At 35.6% G+C, this 26,953-nt stretch overlaps 1 protein-coding gene across 1 annotated transcript; it reads right to left on the bottom strand.

The window, feature by feature from the left end:
* Nucleotides 1-546: 546 nt before the first annotated feature.
* DMRTA1 (DMRT like family A1) lies at nt 547-5,884 on the bottom strand. The gene is made up of 2 exons (XM_019715058.3): nt 4,960-5,884; nt 547-1,954 (listed from the first exon to the last, which is right to left on the bottom strand). Exons 1-2 carry the CDS (start codon nt 5,609-5,611, stop codon nt 1,107-1,109), a joined length of 1,500 nt encoding a protein of 499 aa, XP_019570617.3. The 5' UTR covers nt 5,612-5,884; the 3' UTR covers nt 547-1,106.
* Nucleotides 5,885-26,953: the final 21,069 nt, after the last annotated feature.

Genomic DNA, 26,953 nt, shown 5'->3' with positions numbered 1-26,953 from the left:
GAAAACAAAAGGTATTTTTAAAATCTCAAGAAAACCTCTAAAATGTAATTACAATTTTTCTCCTTAATGTATTAAGCATCATCCATTTAGAATCAATCAATATTTATCTGAACAGCTATTTAAATTTTCTGAATAACGTTATTTTTATCTTTGAGAATGACTGCCATAATCTTGTCACAAACATATGCCCCAGATACAGGCATAGCGCACTTAAAGATTAAAATCCTCATCCACAGTAGGCATTCACTTTATAATATGAAAATTTCTATGTAGCATAATGCAAAATGACTATTTCAAAAACTGGCTAGTTTATGTACGTTAGGAAAATTAGGAAACCATTGCTTTGCTGATTGCTACACTCTTCCAGAACTGAGTTGCAATTAGTGATAGTTGCCAGGAGATGGCGGAGTCTTATTTCCACAGATTTACTTCGTTGGTCTTTGTGTAACTCATAATGTTCACTTTAAAGAGAAATGTTTTATGAATGGCACTTGTCACAAATGGCAGATATGAATGAAAAATAAGACATTCAGAAAAAATAAGGAATTCAAATTTCTCAAAGTTTTACTCATTACTAATCATTTATATATGGATAAAATATTTTTAAATACTTTGAACAACTTTTTTCTCTCCTGTGTACAAGGAACAGAAGGAAAGAATGAATTTGAAACAGTAATTGTTAATATTTAGAAGTACCTCAATTTTTCACTTCTTCCTTTTGCTTAATTTTATATAATGCTGATTGTTTTACACTTACAAGTGTACTTGTCAACTATAAACTCCACTTTTCAATAAAATAAAAACAAGAATAGTTTTAAAATCGAAATTTTACAACTTATATTTTAAGAAAATTTATTAGTTGAAAATAATGGCTTTATTCAAGGAACGTATGTTTAAATGCTTCTTTCTCTTAATAAATGCTAACAAAGAGTCTTTAGGTCTCAAGTTTATTATATTGCTGGTAAAAATAATTTTGCATCTATAAGGCCTGATAATCCCCTCACATACACAGTGAACACATCAACAGATATGGGTATGGGTACAGGCATGGGGGTTGTATTGCATACTTCTAGAAATACTCCAGAAAGGGAGAATAGGCAGATGTGTTACAGCTTGTCCTGATTCAGCCTGGAATAGAGTCTGCCACCAGCTACAGCGTCTTTGCTGGAAAGATAGGAAGAATCCCTAATCATCCCCGAAAAGGCATAATCCAAAACTGGGCGGAAAGGCAATGCTGGTACCAACCCAGGAGGTAGGTAGGGAGACATGAAACCAGACAGCCCTCTTCCTGGAGAGGAATATGCCAGCCGTAATGGACTGATACCTAGTCTAGGATTTAAACTGTAGACACTTGAATCACCTCCATAAGAAGCAGACGCTGTTTGAAGAGGAGAGAAAGCTGATTTATTCCCTAGAGGTCCAAAACCAATTCCAGCTAAACTAAAATTTGAAGCTCTCTGAAAAGCTGTATTTTCCAATTCTCCTGAGCTTGCTAGGTCCCTGGTGTCTGGTTTGTGTTCTTTCCCATTTAGGACCTGTTCAATAGCTTGGACGACATCCCCTTTGCAGAACTGTAGAATGCCTTCTAGCCGGCTGCGCCTGTAACTTGGGAAAATCTTGGTAAGGATATCAAGAGGATCTCTTGGTCTTGAGGACATTGTGGGAAGTCTGGCTCTGGCAGCAGTGAAGTCTTTGGCCCACTCACTTTCATTTCCTGATTCCAGATCAGAGGATGATAGGGACCTGGGACTCTCTTCACCTTCTGATTGCTCCCCAGAGTAAGGAGACTGGATGCTGTCATCCTTGTTGCAGTTTTCTGAAATAGATGGCCGAACACTTTGTTTTGCAATGACACCATTAGACTTAGGAGCTGATCCCAGGGCAAGCTGATGGGATTTCGAGACTGGTCCTTCCTGTCCACTCTGGCATGAGTCACATTTATTGTCTCTTTGTTCTGGGGAAAAGGAAACAAAAAGGAATCAAATAAAGGGAAACCTCCCCAGAACATAGTACTGCCCACTCAAAAATAATGCTGGATAAAATCATTCATTCACTCATATAGTACGTATATTAGTAATCCTTATTTAGTGTAAGAAATTTTAATGAATGAGAATTTTAGTAGATCATTTGGAAACATGGGAAAACACTATTTACTATGCCACTTCAGGATCACAAAATTATATAATATATATACATGCTGCAGTTATTTAGAAATGAGAGTCTATTGTTACGCCCAAATTGTTAATGTAACACCAATATCTCACACTGTTTGCCCCATCTTGTCAATTTGTGGTTATCCTAAATGTTACCCAAGTTTTGTTGTTACCCAAGTCTTTTATTCAGAAGGACACCATGCAAAAAGTACTAAATAAAATGATTAAGGTTTAATATGAAATAAAAAACAATCTTAGTATGAAAATTAATATTCTATTTAATCACTAATGCTAAATTTCAACAATTGGCTTTTTTAATGCTCACATTTCAGGTTCCAATTAAGTTACCTGAATAATTTGAAAAAATAACAAAATTGCTATTTCATTTCGAATCTAAATCAATAATGACTACTGCTGTACCAATCTCAAATTGTATCAGAGTTATATATTTCATTTTATGTGACAGATGATACAGAGTTGGTATTTTGTATAATTCTCTGTGATATACGGACTTCTTTTCCAATCCCTAGGAAATATCAAGAAAAGAGATTACAGTCAAATGATTCTAAAAAATTAGAAACTGCACTATTACACTATTACACTATTACACTGCACTATTGCTTCAAATCACAACTCCCTTTGGAATATTAAGGTAAATTTTCCAAAAATATTTTTACACAAAAATCTGATATTCTACCTCAGCATGTTCAGTGTATGAATATTAATAAAACAATATCTTTAGGAAAATACTAACAATTGATACAGTCACTAAATAACTTTTACATTGGTTTGTATTTCCTCTTGCCCTATAGACATATTTCACCTCTATTTCCATTAAAAAAGAGTATATTGTCAAGTGGGGTAGTCAGAATATTTCTGTCAAACTTTCTTCTTCTACAAAGTTTATGAATACAACAAAACAAATGTTCCCTAAAGCAGTGATTTGCTACCACAATTTGCAAAACTCCTGTTTTTTCAAAGAGAGTTCCTAAATTCTAAAGAAATATCTACTGTTTATTTTAAAATTAAAGTAAGCATGTACAATTTAACACTGATTGCTAAAATGCTGTTATTATATCAAACATATAACAAGACATTGCTCCTGCAAAATTACAAACTCTCTAGAATTTTCAATTTTAAATAAAACAATAAAACTTTCTTAATGAAGTTTGCCAAGTGGAGATAGACTGGCATTGGTCTGCCATTCCATTGTATATAATGTCTTATAGTTTTTGGATACACACACACACACACACACACACACACACACACACATATGGTTTTCCTTATTTTTAATATAAGGTTCTTTTGTGTAGGAAAATCTTATTCACCTCTGAATCACTGTTAGTCTTTTATCTAATGAATAATTTAAATAAACTACCTTCCTATAGTTAGTTCACAGATATTGTGTAAGATGAGGTATTCAGTATAGAAAAGTCATGAAATTAGTCTTTCAGAAAGGGTGGTCAACTGGGGCAAAGAATAAAGTACTTGACCCTATAAAAGAGAACACGTTGGTACCCTTTCCAAGGAAAATACATAAATCAATGTCTAGCAGAAAGTTGTCAGCCAAATCACACTGTCAATTTAATCTACAGAATTTTAACTTTTACTTCTCTTTTATAGTTTTGTTTAATAACTGTGCTCTTCAGTTCTCTTTGATTTTTCATAAGAAATATTTAAAGTCTCTTTGGTCTACTGAAATAAACTAAAACATAGGTGAAAAAATGGCATAGGTGAACACAAAATCATATATACCTTATTTAAATGCAGAGAAAGTCTTTTTTAAGAAATACATCCTATGATCTAAGACCTGCAATTCTCACAATCTGGGGAGGTCCTCTAATTAATAACTTACTGTATAATTATTGTATAATTGTATATTATACAATCTGTATACAAATTTATACAAAATTACTAAAATGACATTTTCACTGCTAGTGGGCCCTGTGGAGGGCTATAAAATTCACTAAAATACAGTGGGATTTACATTAACAGGAAAAGTTAATTTGAACCCTAGTCAAATGTGTGTGTGCACTTTTTTAGCTAAAAGGGGTATGAAAATGACTTGCAGTCAATAAATTAGAGAGAAAAACTAAAACTCCTTGGATAAGAAAGCCCTAATATTGGACTTTGAAACTCTTACTATTGGTTTTACAAAACTGGAAAACTTAAATTACTTTTTCCTATGGGAAGCGCTGAAACTTCAAATAGCACATTCTACACTTTAGGAGGTTGACAAATGGGGATTGGAGATGGAATGCTTAAAAATTTGAAGAGAAAGAGGTGAAAGAGGCATTGGTAAATTCTCTTCCCCACTTTTAGCTGGCTCCAAAGACTTGCCCCAAAAAAAGAACTGTACTCTCATTATCAGTGAGTTTCTCACACAAGATCAGAAGACTTTTATAGCTTTTATAGCTGAAAAGACTACAGAGCAAGCTCAGAATGCAGCACCTCTCACTAAGTTTCCCTCACTGATTGCTTCAACTTCTACTCACACAAAGTCATTGAAACCTGGGCGCAAACTCCATTCCTAACATGAGTTGCTCATCTGATCACGCACTCTTCACTTTTTCATCATCTGATCCTATCACCTAAAGGAATAGATAGCTTTTCCAAAGTGAAGGTGATGGGTCTCTAACACTCATTAATGTTATATTGCAAAGCAGTTTCCCAGAATATAAACAGGAGCATCTTTTAAAGAACTTTTCTTGACCGCCTCCAGGACATGGCTGCTTGTTTCAAAAACTGTTTCTCCAGAACAATCATTTTTATTTTGCAAAGAGGAAATAAAAGACCAACTCACCCTGCTTTTCCTCCGTATAATCTGGCTGAAAAACATCAAAGGCAGGGGTCGCCAGGCCACTAGTCTGTCTCAAGGCATCCAGTCCTAGCGCAGTCACTGCCGCAGGGACGCTCGCTGCCAGAGAATCTTCCGTTCCGCTGCTACCTCCACAGGTCCGAACCCCGGGCCCCGAGGGTCCAGAGTACAAGAGCCTCTGCAGCCCCCGGGCCTCGCTCTCCTCCTGGGCCTGCTGCCTGCGCAGCGCCACCTGGGCAGCCATGACGCGCTGGCGCTCAGCGATCAGGGTGCACTTGGCACAAGCGCAGTCCCGCCAGCGGCAGAAGCGCTTGTGGCCTTTGAGCGCCGACACGACGCCGTGGTTGCGACAACGGGCGCACTTGGGCGTCCGTGGGTAGCCACAGCCCACCGTGCCCACCCCCCTCTCCAGCCCGGGAGCCGAAGGGCAGCCTCCCCTTCCAGCGGTGGAGGCAGCAGCGGCCGCGGCTGCCCGCAGAAAGAGGCTGGGTGGCCGCAGGAAAGTTGGAGGAACAGGTATCCCCGGGGTTACCGGCAACGCCGGACTCAGGGGTGGAGGGGCCGCCACCAGCCCCGGGGCCAGGTGAGGTCGGCAGGTACCGCTGCGGTCTCTGCTGCCACACTGTGAGTGCTCCATTCCCGAGAAGTGCCTGCCAAGGGGTAGCGACAGGAAATTGCGCTGTCCACAGTTAACCCTGCCGCTACGCGGGGGGCAGAAGGACCGGGCGTGGTCCCGCTGCCTCCCACCCACACACGGACAAAGTTTGACACAAGTCCCGCAGTGAGCTGGAGACTACCAGGTGCAGACGTCCAGTGAGCTTCTTAAGAGTCCCGGGGCGCAAGTTAATGCCCCCGTGCTTCTCACATCTTCTGAGCCAAAGGCAAGGCTGGGGAGGCTACTCCGCCCACCGGGTCCACTGGCCCAGCGCGGAAGGCAGGGAGAGGGAGGGCCAGGGGCGGAGAGTGGGTATCGCCTGGGAGGAGGGGCAATGGGAGACAGAAACTGTCCCGATGGCTCGCAAAAGTCCCTTCCCCCAAAGAAGCCCTTTTCTCACACTTCCTTCCCCATGAATTCCTCAACATATATTTTTGTAAAATAATCTTCACGCCCTCTCCCATGCCTCTTACTGCGCCCTTCTTAGATTAAGCAAGTTTGTAAGTTCTCCTTTTTCCAGTTCCACACTTCTCCTAAGCAAGTTGAACATTTGGATGTGGAGTTCTCCTTTTCTTTCCTTTTCCCAAATGAAGTCTTCAGGGTGGTAGTGTGGCCAATGTTAATGGGAAAACACAGCTTGACAGGCGGCAAATGTTATCTACCTGAAATATGCCTTATTTTAAATGGGCCTTAGGACTGTGTCAATACAATGGATAAATAATGAAGGGAACTAATTCACATTCAGATTCTTCTCGTGCATTCTGTTTGTTTACACGTGCAAATTTGGATTCTATGTATTATTATATTTTGAAATGCTACTGCCCAAAGAAGTCTTTATGAATTTCTTATCTGGAACTATTTATAAGTAATTGTGTTAATGCTGTTTTAAAACTACTTCACATTTCTGTTGTATTGGGGAATGTCGTTTAGGCCATTCTTTAAATATGCTATCATAAAATGCATTCGTGAAATATGCATTTAGAGCCTTTAATTGTAAGAAGAGATCATATTGCTTTAAACCAAAAGAACATTTGAGATAGAAAATTCATGAGTGTTTGCTCTTCATGGAAAGGAGAGTTAGTGCTTTGTCATTCACTCAACTGCTTTTGCAGAAAATTCATATTCAAGCCCTAAGATGGAAAATAATAATGACATTTTTACCCTTCCCCTTACTGATGTCCAGTGTCCAGGGCAGACACTGCTAATCAATCTGGGCTTTCCCCTGCCTGCCCCCTTCACACCATCACTACCATTACCATCCTCCCATACCCACATCCAGGTATCTTATCATAGAGGTTTTCCACCCTTCCTAAGCATTGGAACTACCTGGGAAAATTGAAAAAGATACAGACATTCCAATTTAAGTATTCTGATTCTTTTGGTCAGAGTTTTTTAAACTCTCAAGGTGACCATTATGTACAATCAAGGTTTAGAACTACCACTCTAGGAATTCCTAACCTCTGCAGATTCTATCGTATCCAAACTTTCTCACACTTCTGCATCTTTGCTCAAGCCACTCCTGCCTAAAATCTAGCTATTGCGTAACTGTAGCACTCACATTCAATGTATGAGAAATGAGTTTTTAGTGCTACATGGATCATTAAAATACAATAAATTACCTAGTGAGAAAACAGTTCCCTTTTTTCTAATAGTTTTAAGACCTGGTTACATAAAGGAAAATGTGAAGCTTGATATAAGTACATCTTTAGAATTCAACACTTGTTAATTATGTTTTTTAACAACAACAAATAAAACAAAAAAAAATTAAAAGAGCCTCAGCAAGTAACAGTATTTACCTGGAATTTTACACAATTTTTCTTTTCTTTTTTAAGGAAGGCGCAGCTCACAGTGGCCCATGCAGGGATCCAACTGGCAACCTTGGTGCTACTAGCACCACACTCTAACCAACTGAGCTAACTGGCCACCCCACAATTTTTCTAATTTTACTTGATTATCGAAGTTATCTTCCAATTATGTCAAATGATACTGGTTTTCATCCAAGGAAGTGAAAATAATTTTAAGTAAATGCATTTTTAAATGTGTATCTATTTAAATGAAAAAATGATGAAATGTGTGAAAACCTGAAAACTAATAAACTTTGCTGACAAAAAAATAAAGAACTAAATAAATGAAGAGATGAATCATGTTCATGGGTCTGAAGACTCAACACTGTGAAGAACATAATTCTACCTAAATTGATCTGTAGATCAATCAATCTCAATCAAAATTTCAGCAGACTTTTTTGATATAAATTGTCAAACCCTTTCTAAAATTCATGCGGAAATGCAAAGAAAGGACCTAGAATAGCCAAAACATCTTTCAAAAAGGATAAAGTTGCAAGGCTAACAATATCTTATTTTGAGAATTGTTACAAAGTTACATTAATCAAAACAGTGTAGTTCTGGTGAAAAGACAGAAAAATCAAGCAGTGGACCAAATAGAGAGTTTAAAAATAACTCAACCATAGACAGCTAATTTTAGACAAAGGTACAAAGACAATTCAGTGGTGAAAGGAAAGTGTTTTCCAAACAATTTTTTTTCTGGAACAATTAGACATGTTCTATGCAAAAAAATAATAATAACAACTTTGATCCATACCTCACACAACGTACAAAAATTGACTCAAAATGGATCACAGACCTAAATGTAAGTCATGAAACCATATAACGTAGGAGAACACCTTTGTGATCTTGAGTTATGCAAAGATTTCTTAGATACGAGCAAAAGTATGATCCACAATAGGAACAAATTGATAAATTGTACTTCATCAAAATTAACTACTTCTCTTCTTCAAAAGACATTGTTCATAGACTGAAAACTCATGCCATTGACTGAGATAAAATAACTACAATACATATAACTGATAAAGGACTTGTATACATAATATATAAAGAAATTTCAAAACTCAATTTAAAAAAAAAAAACACAACATTTTTTAAATGAGTAAAAGATTTGAACAAGCATGTCACCAGAAAAGAAATGGAAGGCAACTAAGCACAAGCAAAGATGCTGAACATCGTTAGTTACTAGGGAAATACTAGTGAAATACTACCATGAAATATCACTACACATCTATCAGAGTGGCTAAGTTTTAAAAGATTTACCATACCAAGTATCAGTGAGAATGTGGAACAGCTGAGACTCATACACGCCTGGTGGAAATGTAAAATAGTACAACCATTTTGGATACCAGTTAATAGTTTCTTAAAAAGTTAAACATACATGTACCATATAATCCAGCCATTCTGCCCCTAGGTACCAACCTAAAAGAAATAAAGCAGATGTCCATACAAAGACACAAAATTTCATCACATAGCAGCAAACTTGAAAAACCCAAACATCCATCAACAGTTGGTGTAACCAAATAATGAAATACTACTTAGCAACAATAAAAGTACATCGATACATGCTACAACATGAATGAAGCTAAAAATACTTATTTTGAAAGAAACAAGGCAAAAATGAGTACGTACTATGATATCATTTATATAAAATCTTAGAAAGATCTGTAGTGACAGCACATCAGTGATTCCTGGGAACAGGTTGTGTAGGGACAGTGAAAGACAGACAGGAGGGATTACAAAGGATCAAAAGAAAACTTTTAGAGATGATGAATATGTTAATTACTTTAATTTGATAATAATTTTACTTGTACATACATGTCAAAATTTATCAAATTATGTACATTAAATATGTGCGGTTTATTATATGTCAATTACTCTGATAAAGCTGTTACAAAAATAAACCCCTTGTTACCTCTGGAAGAAGATACAGAATAACATGAAAACATTCTGGGCAAAGATAATCCAAATCTTAGTACCCAAAGCTGGAGCAATGATTCTAAACACTGGTATTTCCTCTCAAATACATTGGAAAGGCTGAAACTGTTCTCTTCTCATAATAATACTACATGTTCTCTCTTTTTCTCAAATGATGTATAATTTTTTCCCCCTTTTACTCCATGTACCAACAAGTGAGCACTGTGACTGCTAATATAAGTCACTGAGAAGATGTTAATAGCTGCAATTTAGCAGTGGCAACAGTTTCATCAAATGAAAAGGTGATGAGAAAGAAGAAACATGTTTTTAATTTAACTGTGTGCAAGTATCACAAATACGCCATTTACAAATTCTAACTGAGGTTAAAAAAAAAAAAAAAAGATTGGTCTGATAAATAGGAAATGTAGAGGCATATCAGGAAAGGAAGTTGATAAATAGAACTTCTCCCAAGCTCAAAAACATCTATGCACCTCCTTTTTAAATTATTACTATCGCAATTCCTTGTCACCCTAAAGTCTTTAGCCAACTGCCATTTTCAGTTTGTTCACCATACCAACAACTCAGCATAGAGCAGTGTGAATTAGCAATCATAAATATAGGCCTGGCTCCGACCGTAGCTAAGCTATTAGATCCTGGGCAAAACATATTCTCCGCTACACTTTTCCCATTGGCAACTGAAAACATTAAGTTATCTCCAAGGATACTTCCAAGACTGTGGTCCATTTCTTTTGCCAAATCTAGTCTGAAGTTATTTTTCATTAATGTTCTCAATTTCTAAAGACCCTCAGTACTACCTCCAAGGCCTCCGTCAAAGGACCTTTCCTGCTGGTAGAATATCTGGGCTACCCTGCTAATAAAGGAAAGTTAAAATGTATATACTTAGCTTGGCTGGAAGGTTTTGGCAAGAGGACGGGGGATTTAGAAGGAAAGGTTCTAAACTGCCTATTCTTTCACGTATGAACATGTACAATTCACTCCACGGCTTCAGAGTGTATGTGAGCACACCTTTTATACTCCGTCTACTCCAAGGCTTCCCAGAGCCATACTATGATTGACAAGGTCATGTATTATCAGTTCTGAGGGGGAAGTTTGAACTGGACTGCTATTTCTCTGGGGTTCTTCAAAAGGTAATTGAGCGTTATCACAATTAAGAGACCACAGTCTGAAGAGTGACATAAATTTCAACCATTGGACCATGGCTCATCAAACAGGTAGGCACCCCAAGTCTGGGAAAAGAAGGCATCCTGGGACAGAGCCTTTCCTGGAGTATTGCTGGAGAAGAATGGACATGTTTGCTGATACATATAATCCTCCCTTCTGAGAATACCCTACAGCTGGGGAGAAATAATTAATTACGTCAGAGCTGTAACTAACCGCAGCATGTGCCTCTTAGGAAATAGGACTTCTTTGCAGGACTTCATCCATGATCCTTTGCTGTAGGATGGCAAGAAGCCAGTTGGAGACCGTATACATTTTCCCCCCACCATCAAGATGTATTAGGATGGTGCAAAAGAAGTTGTGGTTTTTGCAACTATTTTTAACCCTTTAAACCGCAATTACTTTTGCACCAACCTAATAGCTTGCAAAAAAGAGAACATGTTTTTTTGTTGTTGTTTCTTTATGAGCTCGTTTCATACTAGTTGAGGATGCTTACCTAGAATCACAAGAAACTAACAAAGATAGGAAAGAGAAATACTTTTTTTTTCCTATATCCATTTCTAAATATTCAGTAAAGGTAAACATTCAACACATTGTTGAAAATAAAGAATGGATGCCATAGGATTTACTTGTAAATTGGCTGAATAGGCACCAATATCACATTACTTTTCCTCTGTATTCTGAAATTTTTGAGAAGTAATTTCCAGTGCACTAAAAATTAATCCTTTCCTGTTTTACCTCCCTGGTGTTTATATAAGCTGGAGTGTGATTTCTTTTTAAGTATGGTTTACTGTTTACTTTGTGTTTTGTATTTTTAACATTATATAAGGCATTTTATGACAAATTTTTTCCCATAGAAAAAGTCTTATGAAACTGTAGTTATACCTTTCATGCCACTGTAACTCTATTCCAGTATTTTTCCAAATGTTTAGATCTAAGCCCACATAGCTGCTTATAAATGTGTTAGATTAATGTGTTAATTTATTTACTTTAATCTTTCTGCATATAAAAAGGTTATAATAATAGTATATATGCAATAATTTTAACTTAATATTGTAACATAAAACATATCCTGCTTTTTGCAAACATAGCTCTAATAGCTATATCATTTTCCATTACCTAGTCATACAATAATTACTTAATTCTTCTAGTGTAGGACATTCTTGATGTTTCCTTTTCTCCCTGCTTTAAATAAGAAAAGAATATTGAGCTTAAGATGTTTCCTATGTTTCAAATTATCTTTTTAGAATAAATCCCTATAAGTAAAAGTACTGAATTAAAGATTGTGAATATTTTTTAAACTTTTGACCTATGTTGTTACCAGCTTTTTTCTTGAAGAAGTCGTATGAATTGAAATTCCAATGTATAGTTCATTTCATCATCATCTCATTCATTCTTTCATTTTCTTTTATATGGCAGTGATTTTCTTATTAGGAAATTGATGCTGCTTTCTCTTGAAATAACAATGATAACCCAGAGATCCAGTAGGAAAATAATTCTACAAGGTTTCAGTTCATAGAAAGACAATCACCATTTTTCAAATCTCTGGTTGCGTATGATTGGGGGGAATTGAAGTAAAACATGGCAAATACTCCAATCATTTTAACATACTCTGATGGTTCTCTGAGTAAATTACACAGCCTTTTTCAAACTTGCTGATTTAAACAATTCTTTATAAAGGAGTTCTGTTGACTTAAACTATAACAAGAAACCTTGGTGCCATTGTGGTTAATCGCATAAGTGCATTTTCAAAAGCCATTCTCTTTGTTTAGTTTACTCTAATGGATCTAAGTCTACTGTGTAAATAGGGCTCAGAACTTATGAAACTTGTATTGTTTTTTTAACTCAGAGGATATTTAAAGTAATTTGTGCTTAGGGATTGAGAGAAGCTTTGTGATTTGTCTTACACCGAAAAGAACCCACCTACACAACATATGTGAAAACATTTCCTCAGAATTCAGTCCTTCAACAGACAGCAACGCAGTTTCACTCAGGAAGTATCACTCACTGAAGCATTTTAGTAAGAAGTTTAATTAAAAATGCATTTTAGGTAGTTTAATTAAAAAGAAAAAACAATAGCCATTAATCAAAAGATTTCCCTCACAAAATGTTACCATCTTAAAGGATCTTCCATGTAAAAAGGACATCTCTCTCATTGTTGCAGCTACCATTTAAGGGCTGGTTATTGTGCATCATGCACTGTGCTTGGGCTTTACATACATCATTTAATCTTCATAATCATATTATTGAGGCCAATTATATTACCCTGATTTTACAAATCAAAAACACAGTTTCAAAGAGAAATAAGCCCTCAAGGTACTCTGATATTCAGATTCCCTACACTCATGCTTCTCCCCAAAAGTCAGGCTAACTCCCACTGCAGAACTGACTCAGAGCTGTTGAGTTGTTCACAATATAGTAACTTAGAAGGGGTGCTTATTGGCCAACTCTTCAGCAACCTTGAAAATGCATCTATTCTTTCAGTTAATAACAGTGCCACTTAATAAAAAATGAAAACATAGAAATTCAACAAAATTCCGTATTTTGCATATCTTCTAATTTAGTAAAGTTAAATGATGGACTTTTTGTTGTTTTCCCCTTCTTACCCACATCCTGCCATGCAACAGTAAGACAAAAATCAAGGGGAAAATTTTTATTTCTTTATACTGATATCACATGGTATCAATACCACTAGAAACATGTCTGCTTTTTAGTCTTAAGCATCACCAAAGTCAGATTAGATACTAAATTTTACTCCTTTTAAAACGTGTCATTTAATTCCAGGGTAGTTTTGTCCTCTCAAGGTAACTGTTGGGAGACCCTGACATTTGGCATTAGAAAAATACTTAAAGTCTTTCATAAAATAAGAATTTACAAAAGAGAAGTTATATGTGCCCATTTGGGGGAAAAGAGCTAATTTAAAAAAAGATACATTTCAATGTGTATTATTAATTCTACTGTATTCCACTGACTGAACACAAACAAGATATGTAAATCAGTTCCTCAAATATCCTCAAATCCCTGTCTTCTTGAGAAATTGCCAAAGGAATTAGAAAACAATTTTTTGTTCATTATTGTTTTAAAATATGGTGAAATTAACTTTGAAAAGTATTATACATGCCTGCCTTTTTCTCTCCTATCCTTTGCTATTCCATAATCTGTCTTCTGTAGCTTTCATTAGAAGTCTCCCAATTAAAAAGCTGTGTAAGTTTTAAAAAAAAAATGGCTTCCTTTCACAAGGATGCTAAATAAGAGGTAAATTTGGTAAATCAGTTTCTCCCTGGCTCTTAGCCATTCACATCTATTGGTTTTCAAATTCATTTCTTTGTGAGCATAAGGTGGTTGTTATGAGGTGTTGTCAGGCCTCTCACAGGGTTATTGTGCATGATAGAAGGTGGTAGTTTTTGATCAGTGTCTTCAAAGTCAAAGCTTGGAAAATAATAGCTGCACATCAAAACCCAGTGCCATAATGCAGTTAACATCGGGCTCTTTCAGGTGGCCCCAGGGAATTACTTAATTCTCATGTTGAGCTTTACTATAATTAGTCATTTATAATGGTGTAGTAAGATTTATGTGAAGACTTATAACATGAAATCCATTATCAAATGAGGTTCAGAAAAATCATTACCAGGAAAAAAAAAAAAAAAAAGCCTATCTCTTTATTGATGTTCTCCCATTTTTTTCTGAATCCCTGATTGATTGCATTTCCATTCTTAAAACATCTTTTACTGACCCAGTATCTTTATAAGAATGCCTATGTTTAATTTTTAGGCCATTTATACAATTATTTCATGATATTCTGCCTAGTAGATTAAGTTACTGACTTTAAGCATTTTTGATTTACCTTTTACTATATTCTTATTACTTTTCCACAAAGTCTTAACATTCACAATTACTTTAAAATGAGCGTGGGTTTTTATGTCATTTTTCAGATTTTTCTTCTAGAACATAGAGTTATTTGTAACATTTAAGAAGAAAAAGCCATGTGTCTGTATAAATAGCACAACTGGTATACATTATATAATCATATATCATATATATATATGATTTCTTAAAGAAATTATAGAATCACAGGTAGAAAGTACACAATAAAAAGTCAAATAAATCCATAGTTAAGAGTTAAATGTGCCATATGTTTCTCTAATACTGAGGCTCAATGGGGTGCATTAAGAAACTCATTAAGTCAATGAAAATAGCAGTTGGGCTCTATCAAGATGTCTATTCACTTCCAAAATAGAAAAACAGAAAAATAGTGGACACATTCCACTTCTTCTCAAGTTTGAACTGATCATGGTAGCATGGGGTTAGTGCCACGCAAAATGCTAATGTATCTTTCAGCATCTAATTTGATAAACTGTGTTTTTATAGCTTTTTATTTTTCCCAGTAAAGGCAAAGATATCTATCTCTTCTTACTTTTTGATTTTTTCTCATAAAAATATTACAGCTTTGCCAAAGCACTTAAATAGTACAGTAGAGCCATGCAACAGACAAACTGAGCCTGATTAACGACTTGAGCAGTAAAGAAAGTCTTAATATGTCTGGTTTGATTTTATGAACTTCAGAATTAAATGAATGCGATAATATAAATTGTTCCCACTAAAACTTGTGTGGTTTTGGGAAAGGCCTTTGTTCTCAAAGCACTGGTTTTCTCCTCTATAAAATGTAGCTTTAATACTTTGTTTTTTGGTCTGTCACTTTAAGAACCTGAGGAAATCTATGAGAATTTGAATGTATGCACATATCAACAAACTTCTAGATAGCATTTCCAGATTGTGAATGATAAAGGATTCCTAAAGTTCCTCGTTTAAAATTCTATGATTCTATACCAGTATCATCAATACAAGCACATCTTAAAAACTGAGACCAAATTTCTGAGTCTCTAAAAGTCTACTATGGAAGGAATTTAACACAGAATATGTGATCTTAAGAGTTCAAAATGACCTTAGCATTGATTAGTTTTCTCTATTGACAGATTAAAATTCTTAATATCTATATTCATGTTTTAACAACAACAAAAAATGCTCTGAAATAGAATGAGAAAATAAGCCTGAAAAAAGTAACACCTCCAGCCATCTGGTTCAATAATAATTCATATTCTTGAATTTGTTTTCTTTTTATAACATCCTAAAAATTCTCACTTAGTTAAGAAATGTGTAACAACTAAGGCGACAAAACAAGTATGTTTTCCCTAGTTGGTAGTTACCACACTGCAAATGTTAAACTCCTTAGAGATCATTTAAGTTTCCATGCATCAATAATGAATTTAGAAGCACAAGGCTTAAATTTTAAAGGCAAAATCCACATTATTGTCAGTAGCATCTTCCACCATCTGAAATCCTGAAACAGGTAAAGTGAGGTCCTACAGTCTTTCAAAATTCCAAGCTACTGAGGGGTTCCTTCTTAATGTTTCTTGTATCTGTAGTATTTTTTTTTTTTAAATCAATTGAGTGGTATGGACTTTTAGAACTACTTAGCCCCAAATTATTTAAGCTTGTATATTTTAAAATATACATCCAACTTAATTTTAGCTGACAAGTTTCTGCCTGCTCTCCTCTTCAGTGAAATGAAGAGTTTATCAGGCTTCAACACACTGTTCAGATAAAGAGACGTGTCTTGATGTAGTTTCTAAGCCTTTCAGATTCTCAACTGAGCTATGGACATTTGAAACTTGATTTAGGGTGGAAAGCAGAGCTGATATTCTGATAGAAAAAAATCAGGTATCCTCTCTGTTTGCTCTCTCTTTAGTCTCTTACTCTTGACTGATCCCTTGTCAAAAGCCACCAGCATGTTATAGTATCTGTTCTCTTGCAAAGTCTTCCTTCAGCCCTCTATAATATACATTCTTTCTTACCTCTCTCCTTCGCAAATCATAAAAAGAGTTGTCTCCATACCCTGTCTCCATTTCCCCACCTAATATAAGTCCCCAGACACATCAAACAGGTCTCTGTTCCTTCTGTTCACCATCAACATTTAGTAAGGTCACAAACGACAAGCATACTGCCAGACCAAAGAACACTCTCTTCTCCTGCATGACCTCTCGGCAGTACTCAACACAGTCAATGTACTTCAAATTCTCTTCTCTTGATTTCCATGGCACCATAATTTCCTGTCTTTAATCCTACTTCTCTACTTCTTCTCTATCTTATTTGCTCATCCTTGCACTTTTCCTTTTTCGTATATAAGCTTGCCATAGTTCATCTGTGTGATTATGATTAGTTACTGCTTCTCTCCTCCATAAGGACAAGAAACAGGACTGTTTTGCTTCCCAATGTGTTCTCAGAGCCTTGATCATCTAATCGATAATCAATAAACGTATTAGCAAAATGAACGGAGAAGGCTTGGAAGGGGTCGGGTTATAGTTACAGTTACAGTTACAGGTACAGTTATAGTATCTCATTTAATCCCCATAACATTCTTGTAAAATAGTTATTGTAAGATAGTATGCCTGCTATTTTGAAATAACAGAACAGATGCAGAAAGTAATGTCAATTACAAACAAAAATGCAGCAATTTGTCCTTTAGTAATTAAAGAAAATAAATAGAGGCACAGTAGCTAAGTTGATTAGGAAATGGTAAGCATTAAATAATACTGATAGTTGTCTCTCAAGGTGCTCTGACCATTAATATCATAATTTTAGATAAATAACATTTACCATTTGTTTTTAGTAGCCATTGTAATTCCCCATCCTAAAAACCATGAAAAGATGTAGGAATTTTGTGGCAAAGAATCTTTTTTTTCAGTATACTTAAGCTTGTCAGGATAATCCCTTTACCTCTGAATGGTCAAAGACAACCGTGAACATTTTACCAAGTGAAGAAAAAGAATACTCAGATGAGAAGCATGATTATCAACTGGGAATAAAGTAAGTAGAAAGACTAAATCAAAACTGAGCCTGTCAACCACCAATAGCATAATTTAGTAGCAAACAACAGTATAACTTCCCTCAGCCTATGTCCTTCCCATGTAAAAATGAGGAGTGGACACAGAAATTAAATTAGATAATATATGTCAAAATACCTAGAGAAGAGCCTGACACATATAGGCATTCAGAAAACATGAGTTGGCTCAATTATGTAAACAGTGCTAGTCCTGCTACTCCCTCTCAAAACTTTTCAAAACACAGGGAATTCTTAGCCATATTCTCTGAGGCTGAAAATCTGGTAAAACTACAAATATCTGCATCACAGAAGAACATTAAACATGAATAATTTACATTTAATTATGTGTACTTTCAGAGACTTCTAGTTTCCATTCTGGAATGTAAGGAGGTTGGAAATCATCCTTCTGTCCTAACAACTAAAAACCTGAGCAAACTGAAAAATCAACAGCTCTTCTTAAATCTGTTAGAGACATGAGATCATAGGACAAACTTCTGTCCCCAAAATGAGAGTGACAGACAGATGGATATATACTGGAGCAGAAACCCATGATCAGTAACTTCCCTGGGAACCAGTACAGGATAGGAAAACCTCAACTGCAATTGGTGAATTGTTGGAGGCTCAACACAGACAAGTCTGAGAGTTAAAAACTCCAAAAGAGCCCAACATTTCTGTGAGTTTTACCTCTAGGAGCTCCACCACGTTCTCCCAGTGAGTATCACAGAAGTCCCGTCCTGCTTCCAGTGGGGGGAGGGAAAAGTAACCATTTTGAAATACATCAGAGCATTCTGTTCTTCTTAACAAGGCCTGCCCTCAAGAGAAACTATTTTAGCAGAACCCAAACTATTACAGTAACATCAGAGCCTAACCAACCTGAGAGAAGGAAAATGTGCAACTCCAACTCCCTTAGCCATCCTGTGCCACCTACAAAGAAAGGGATAGTAGGAGGAGCACTTGTGAAGGTCCTTACCCAAGGGCACAGTCTCACTGAAAGACTGAGACCTAGTCACAGGACCACAAAGCTTTTCCTCTCCTCCCACACCTTACCACCAATTACTAAAGGCCTCTTTACCACAGTTCCTTTTACCTAGAATATCATGTCTGGCTTTCAACAAAACATCACAATGCATGCTAAAAGGCAAAAATAGTTTGAAGAAACAGAGCAAGTTGTAAGAAACAGATCCCTATATGACAGAGATGTTGGAATTTTCACTCCAGGAATCTAAAATAATTATGATTAATATGCTAAGGACTTTAGTGGGAAATATAGATGACATGCAAGAACAGATACAGAATGTAAGCTGGGAGAGAAAGCAAAGAGATGGAAATTCTAAGCAGTAATAAAAAACAAATGCTAGAGGTCAAAACCACTTTAACCGAAATGAAGAATGCCTTTGGTGGGCTCATTAGTAGACTGTACATGACTGAGGAAAGAATTTATGAGCTTGAGGATATGTTAATATAGACTGAAAAGAGAAAAAAGATTGAAAAAAAGAGAATAGAGTATACCAGAATTGTGGGGTAACTACAAAAGGTAAAACATGTGCAATGGGAGGATCAGAAGGAGAAGAGAGAAAGGAACAGAAGGAATATTTAAAGTAATAATGAGTAAGAATTGCCACAAATTAATGCCAGACATCAAACCACAGATCCCAGAGGTTTAGAAAACACCAACGAGAACAAATGTCCAAAAATCCCCCAACCAAAATGAAAAAACAATAACAAAATCTACACCTAGGTATCATATTCAAACTGCAAAAACTCAAACATAAAAAGAAAAAAAAAATCTTGAAAGAAGCCAGAGGAAAAAAATACTTCACATATAGAGGAGCAAAGATAAAAATTATACCCAATTCTCAGAAATCATGCAAGCAAGACGACAGTGAAGTATTTAAGCATTAAGAGTTTAAAAATACAACCTAGAATTCTGTATCCTGCAAAATTATCCTTCAAAAAGAAAAGAGAAACTTTTTCAAACAAATATTGAGGGAATTTGTTACAAATAGATCTGCCTTCAAAGAAACGGTAAAAGTTTTTCAGAAAAAAAGAGAAAATAATATAAATCAAAAACTCAAATCTATATAAAAAAAGGAAAAGCATTACAGGAGAAATAAAGTTAAAATAAAAAAAACTTTTATTTTTTATACTTAATTGATCTGATAGGTAATTTGTTCAAAATAATAGCAGTAATCTATTTGATGATTTCGAGTTTTAAAAAGTAAAATGAACATGCTGAGTGAAAATGGAATTATAAAATGCTCAAAACCACAAAAGGCAGAAATTAGTGGAAGAAAAAAATAGGAACCAAGAACAGGGTAATAAGTAAAAAACAATAATAAATATGGTATATATTAATTCAACTATATCAATAATCACTTTACATGTCAATGGTCTCAATATACCCAATAAAAAGACAGAGATTATCAGAGTGGATCAAAAACTACATATACATATTGAGACCCAACTATATGTTCTCTACAAAAAAACGCACTTTAAATATAAAGACACATATAGATTAAAATTAAAGGGATGGAGAAACATATACCATGCTAACACCAATCAAAAGAAAGCCGAAGGAGCTATAATGATAAATACTTTGATGATGAATGTTGCTTCTGTGACAATACAATTGTTTTTAACACTTTAAAAAACTTACTCAAATTTCTGCTTCCCTTCTTGGACCTGATTTACCCTACCTCTTGACATTAAGCAGACAAAAATATGTGAAACAAAGGTTTTCAGATACTGGACAATAAGAAGACCATCCAGAAGGTAATAAAATAATTGGGAGAATGAGTGTTTATTAGAACTAAAGAAAAACTATTTGAAAAAGGAGGACATAGTCAAAAGTGTCAAAATTCAAAGAAATCAAGCAAATTAACTAAAATATGCTCATTGATGCTAGGAAAAAAAAGGCATTTTTGAAAAATCAGGGATAAATTAGGCAAAAACACATACCTGCTTTTCACTCCTAGTTTCAACCCTGACCATAAATGCTACTATATCATTAGGTCAAAGACAAGGATGAGGAAGAGAGAAATAACCATTCATTGGAGAGTTATTGAAGCATCACTAAAATGTGGATACATAGATTAGGACCTCAGTAATGTGGTGACATCACATCCTTTTGAAAGCACCCAATTTCCATCAGAAATCCAGAAGCAAATAAACTCTGATTCTGCAGTCATATAAGTTCATAATGTTACATAGAAAATATGTTATTTGTGGAATATTTTCTTATAATTGGCAGAAACTATAAGCTTTTTCAAGGATCTTCTCAATTTCATTTTTAAATTATTTTACATCAAACACAGATATAGATACATGGTATGTGCACTCGGTGAATGTTGTATAAAATATATGAATATGTGAGTGAAAGAATAAATTAAGTAGATGTCATCGATATTAAAAATATTTACTGCAATGTGCAACTATGCTTTATTGCTGGAACGCTGCAGATATATTATTTTCCTCATATGTAATTATGCTTTAAAACATTCTTCTGAATCAGCAGTTTGGTTTCATAAATAATACACTAGTGTTTGTTTATGAAAACTGCCAACTCTCTTGTAATATACCCATCACAAAAGATAATGGTGTCTCCTTTTTTCACTAATAGAGTAATGTGATACTTCATTACCTTTGGATTTCATTATGTATAGGACTGGCTTCGTGATGCCAGTCTCCATCACAGATTCCAGAGTATGTCTCCCAGACAAAAATGAAAAGTTAGAAGGACCTGCCAAATTTACTGAAGCTACCAATACAATTCCTAAAATGTACCTAACAAAAACAAAGAGCTTCTTAAAATTAAACCATACAATATTGAAATCCATGAAAGAAATTAAAAATAATAAATATAGCATTCACTCTGGGAGGTGAGAATGGGGGTAAACATAGAAATGCACAGAATCTTGAATGACTTATTACTTTGAATGTCTTGTTGCTAGCCAGTATTATTACTGCAACAGTAATACTTTGTCCAGTAAATAGTGTGATATTTAGCAATGGCATTGTCAGTATTAATCCTCAAGGTAATAACTATAATATGTCTCTTAGTTACTTATAAAGTCTGAGCTTGTAGAGTCCCTTCTTTGTCAACATCATAAGTCACTGAGTTTGATTCCTAGTTCCATCATTTATGGTAGGACTTCTGTCAAGTTGTCTAGTCTACCTAATTATTAATTTCTTCATTAAAATAGTGATGAAATAGTATTTTCTTCATTGGATACTTGAGAAGATTAAATAAAATAATGTATATACTGACACCTTGAATGTAATATATGTTGACTATTACTATCTCCATGCAAAAAAAAAAAAAAGTTTCTATACTTATGACTAAATTTCCCAAATCATAACATAGTTAATTTCTCCTTTTGATTCCTCTACAGTAATAAGTTGGCATACAGTTTGACTTGCAGGAACTTCTGTGAGTCAGCCTTTATTTCAATTCCCACAAAAGTTTCTAGAAGCCTTTTTCAGCTAGCTAGCTATCTTTTTATTCTATTTGCTCTTATATGACTCATCTCCATCAATTTCTCCTAGTACCTGAAAACTGATCATAATTCAATTTAGAAGTTTTAGACACTAAAGAGGAACCAAACAGAGACTCTGGGGAAAAAAATTCCTAGATGGAAACTAGGAAATATTTCAAGTTGCTATTTTGCAACGTGTTTATTGTAACTCATTTACTGGTGATGCTAATTCAAAGAATATAAATAGATCCAATTGAAACAGACCATTTGTCCATTAACCATCAGATATCCAAAGGCTTTTGATATCAGTCTTCTTTACCTTATCTGATTCTATAACATCAAACAGGGATGCTTAACTTTCTATGATCAGAAAACTTTCTGAAAATAGAAATTATAAAAATTCAACCCAGGAAAATGTACATACGAAATGTCACATAGAGTGTCAATGGGTTCCAGAGAAAGTCTCAAACTCATCTCTGAATCCTCTAAGGCTGTGTTGAAAGCAGATTTTAAAATCTTGATTTTGAATACAACACTAGACCTGAAAGTTGTCCTATTATTTTTTTCTGGATTTATATTTTCCCATAGGCAGGTAAGCAGTTTGCATGGAACAATGCCGGCACATAAGCAGATGTCACCTCCTCCCCAGGCACATTCACCAACTTATAAAATATTTGTGTATGTACACACGAGTCTGTATGTTAACTCCTCCCTGAGTATCCCCTCTGGTAAAATGGACTGCAGGGTGGCCTGCCACATTGCTTAGGTAATTCCTACACACAAATACCCCTTAGTAGACATGCCAGTGGTGCTGTAGTGACAGTCTCTTATCCCAACAACATTGGGTTGAGTCCATTCCCTGTTTTCAGCTATTCCTATTAAATTTCCATGAAGAGTTTGCCTCTTGGCATCTCATACTTCCACACTAACTGCATATAAGTCATCGATAACAATCTCAACAACTTTCAAGAAAACACACCATCAAAACTAATGATGGCTCTTTTTCACACACCTAACTTCCAGTTCTTACAACAGCTATTCAAAGTATGTTTTACAGATCAGGAAATCAGACCTCAGAGAGACGGAATGATTCACCCAGTTCCAAATACAAAATACAAACTTTCCAAACATCACAGCCAAACAAACTGAAAAATAGCTCCTTAGGAAAATTATTATCTAGATATGCACCACAAAAACTTACATACTCTGGCCAAATGCCCTTAACCAAAATAACGCATATGAAAGATAGGGAGTATAAGATATGTTCTGGAGATCTCAGCTGTGGTTGGTTCACTTAGCACTGACCCAGTATTTCTTTCTGGACATATTTCAGAATCAGTTATTTGCAGCTACTATTTCAGACTTGCAACAGTGTTTTAGGCTGCCACATTGTTTCTCCTTCCCCCCCCACCCCCGTCCTCTACACTGTACCCCCACCTCTTCACTAAATGACAGACTGACAGACATGGCTAAGTGTACCCTGTTTAAACATCTGCTTTATTACCGTTGAGTGACTGGCCTATAGGTAAGCAAGTTTTTTTTCTTATCTTTCACTCAGGAATTCAGATGGTCTGATTAGAAAGCTGAACTGCTTGGAGGATCCTGACAGATATCTCTTACTTTCTTTTAAGACCACCATCAGTAGTTAGGCATTCAAAATTACTCAGATAATTTTCAGTAGTGGAACAACTGTCTGTTTAGGTACCTGGCTAGGTCAAACATGCATTTAGCTGAGGAATCCCACGTCCACACAAGGATTAATTTTCTTCTGGGAAATAACTGGATAAAGAACCATTTATTATGTAAATGTTATGAGTATGTTAAGGGTCAGTTGCTGCAATTGTATAATGGAGTGACTACTGAGAAGAATGACTACCAGTAGAAGCAAAGTAAAACTCAGAGAAACCTAAAGACAGGAAAAAAAAAAAAGGAAGAAAGCAAGCCCCAAATATTAAGTATGCAAAACAGAAAATACAAGGAAGAGCATGAATATCATAAAATAACCCATAATTTTTCTAATGTATAACTATTTTAAAGCTTCCTTGTGAAAATAATTTAAAACAGTATATGCTGGGTTCAAATATCAGAGATAATTTCAGGTTCAGTGATACAAATGAAGTACAGACTTCAAAAAATATATATTAACACATTCTAGTTAGAATCTTTCAGAAAGGAAAAGTATTACTCATTCCAACTTCATGTAAAGTGTGACACTCTGGGGGAAAAAAAAGTTATGTCAGAGAGTTCTAGAATATTATTTGAAGAAATCTAGGCTCAGAAGAAAGTCTCAGAAAGTGTTAACAGGAAGTGAGTAAAGATGTAAGTACAAGAAAGGGACAAAAAGAACAGTCAGCAGTGACATTATCAATTACTTTAGGGGATGGCTTTTATCTCCTTCCCTCAGCGAACCACTCACTAGTCACTCTTCTTTCTACCTTTCCACAAATTCATCGGCTTTGACAGAATCTGTTTCTCTACCAGTGACTTTCTTCCTCTCCATCTTCGCGTATACATGCTTCCCATAGTTAGTTCTTTCCTCACATTAAGCTGCATCTTAAGTTGCATCATTCAGGATACAGCTAAAATGTCACCTCTCAAAGAGGGCTTTCCTAACCACGCAATTTAAAAAGTTCCCAACCTCTCTCTCACACATAAACCTCTTTTATTTTAACTATTTTACATTTTCTTGACATCTTTCATCTTTCAATCTGTTTCAGAAAACGAGTCTCCTTCACTACTGTACTTTTAGCACTTAGAATATAGTATATGCTCAGCAAAAAGCTTACTGAATGAATCAAATAAAGATACAAGTAATAAGGAATCATATACAGATAAAATAATTCATTTATGCAGCAGCTAGATGGCTCGGTTGGTTAGAGTGGGAGCTGTGAACAACAAGGTTGCGGGTTCAATTCCCACATGGGATGGTGGGCTGCACCCCCTGCAACCAAAGACTGAAAACAGCAACTGGACTTGGAGCTGAGCTGCACCCTCCACAACTAGATTGAAGGACAACTTGGAGTTGATGGGCCCTGGAGAAACACACAGTTCCCCAATATTCCCCAATATAATAAAAAATAAAAATAAAAAAGAATTCATTTACAAATGCTCCCAAAACACAAAGCCCCCTCACAGAGCTAAACTGGTGAATGCACTCTCACTTCTTGAAGAGAACAGACTGCAAGACAAGTATGACCTGATACACTGTTTCAGTTTTTCGAAGAGGTTCTGGAAAATGGTGCACTTCCAACACAGACACAGAAGACTTACTATGTAGTTGGTTGAAGCAGAAGTGCCTGCCTCACCTGAGTGCAACTAGATCTAATTAAGGCAGAGATAAGGGATGATACCTACCTCACGGCATACTGCCTTTCAATGGACTAATTCTGCCCCCTAGAATACATTGCCCAGTAGATATCAGGGTCTTGCTAATTTAACTACAGCACTTAATCATATTTTTAAGGGGAAGAAAAGATTATATGAGTGGACAGATCATCTGCAAAGTATTCATTCCAGTACTTCCACCTGTGGAGACTGCATCAGAAATTACCTGCCCTCAATGAAAATGTGAGGACATGCAATGAGGCTCTCCTTTAATGAGTGCTGGCACATAGTGTATGCTCCAAAATAGTTAGTGAATATTTTATTGAAAAATAGAAACAAAATTAGGAAAGTTAAGAAAAGGAATCAAAGATGGAATGTAAATCATTATCTGTGTTCTCTGTTATTTTATCTATAAAAACAAGAAAAAGAGTAATAAAGGCAAAACAAGAAATGTGCACATATATAACCATATCTATAGGGAGTATATCAAAGTGTTTGACAATTTCCTATCATGCATTTTTTTATTATTAGTTTCAAGTGTACAGAACAACATAATGATCATTTACTCACCTACAGAGTGATAGCCCCAACTAATCTGCTACCCATCTGACACCGTACATAGCTATTACAATACCACTGCCGTCAGGCATATTAATAATTGTGAGCCTCTTGAGGATAGGAACCAAGTGTTTCATCTTTCCTCCTGTCTGTCTGGAACAGTATATGGCTCAATAAATAATTGTTGAACTGAACTGATTATATTTGAGAGGAAGATAACAAAGACTTGCTTGGGACATGATGAATTTCTTCAGAGAGCTGGAAAATGGATCATATAATCTGTACCAATTTGGGGAACATTTGCAAAGTGGAAAACTTTAACAAAGCATATGGACACAGTCGATTTAGGTGAATCGACAATTCAGGTGAAACACAAACTATCAAAAATCAACAAGTCAAACAACCCAATAAAAAATGGGCAACAAATTTGAACAGACGGTTTATCAAAGATGTGTTGATGGTAATAAACATGTGAAAACGCGTTCAACATGTTTGCCATGAGGGGATTGCCAATTAAAACCACAAATAGAAACATAACTGAAAGGGTAAAATTAGAAAAAGACTTGCCATGCCAAGTTTGGGTGAGGATGTGAAAAACCAGAACTTTAATAAAATTCTACTGAGAATGTAGAACAGTACAACCACTTTGGAAATGACTTTGACAATTTTGTTAAAAGTTAAATATACACATACTGTGTGATCCACCCATTCAGTTCTAGGTATTTGATCAAGAGAAAAGAAAGCATGGGCGGCCAGTTGGCTCAGTTGGTTAGAGCTCACTGCTCATAACACCAACATTGCCAGTTCAATTCCCACAAGGGCCAGTGAGCTGCCCCCTCCACAACTAGATTGAAAATAACAACTTGACTTGGAGCTGATGGGTCCTGGAAAAACACATTGTTCCCCAATATTCCCCAATAAAAATAAAAAAAGAGAGCGAAAAGAAAGCATATGTCCATTCAAAGTAATGTACATCAACAGTTATAGAAACTTAATTAGTAACAGCTCAAAACTAGAAAAAAACCAAATGCCAATTAACATGCGAGCACATAAAATATGACATACTACGCAGCAGTAAAAAAATAATACACTATTGATATACACAACATGGACGAATCTCAAAATAATTATGTTGTGTGAAAGAGGCTAG

This window comes from Rhinolophus sinicus, chromosome 16, assembly GCF_057876585.1.
Source record: "Rhinolophus sinicus isolate RSI-liver-muscle chromosome 16, RSI-T2T, whole genome shotgun sequence".
Taxonomy (NCBI): domain Eukaryota; kingdom Metazoa; phylum Chordata; class Mammalia; order Chiroptera; family Rhinolophidae; genus Rhinolophus; species Rhinolophus sinicus.
The sequence above is the reverse complement of the archived record's forward strand: the minus strand, read 5'-3'. Positions and strand labels throughout refer to the sequence as shown.

Excerpts from the sequence above, each read along its gene's own strand:
- DMRTA1 (XM_019715058.3), bottom strand. The coding sequence starts at position 5,611 with ATGGAGCACTCACAGTGTGGCAGCAGAGACCGCAGCGGTACCTGCCGA. Across the intron at positions 1,955-4,959 it reads TTATACGGAGGAAAAGCAGG|AACAAAGAGACAATAAATGT; the intron begins GTGAGTTGGTCT and ends CCTTTTCCCCAG.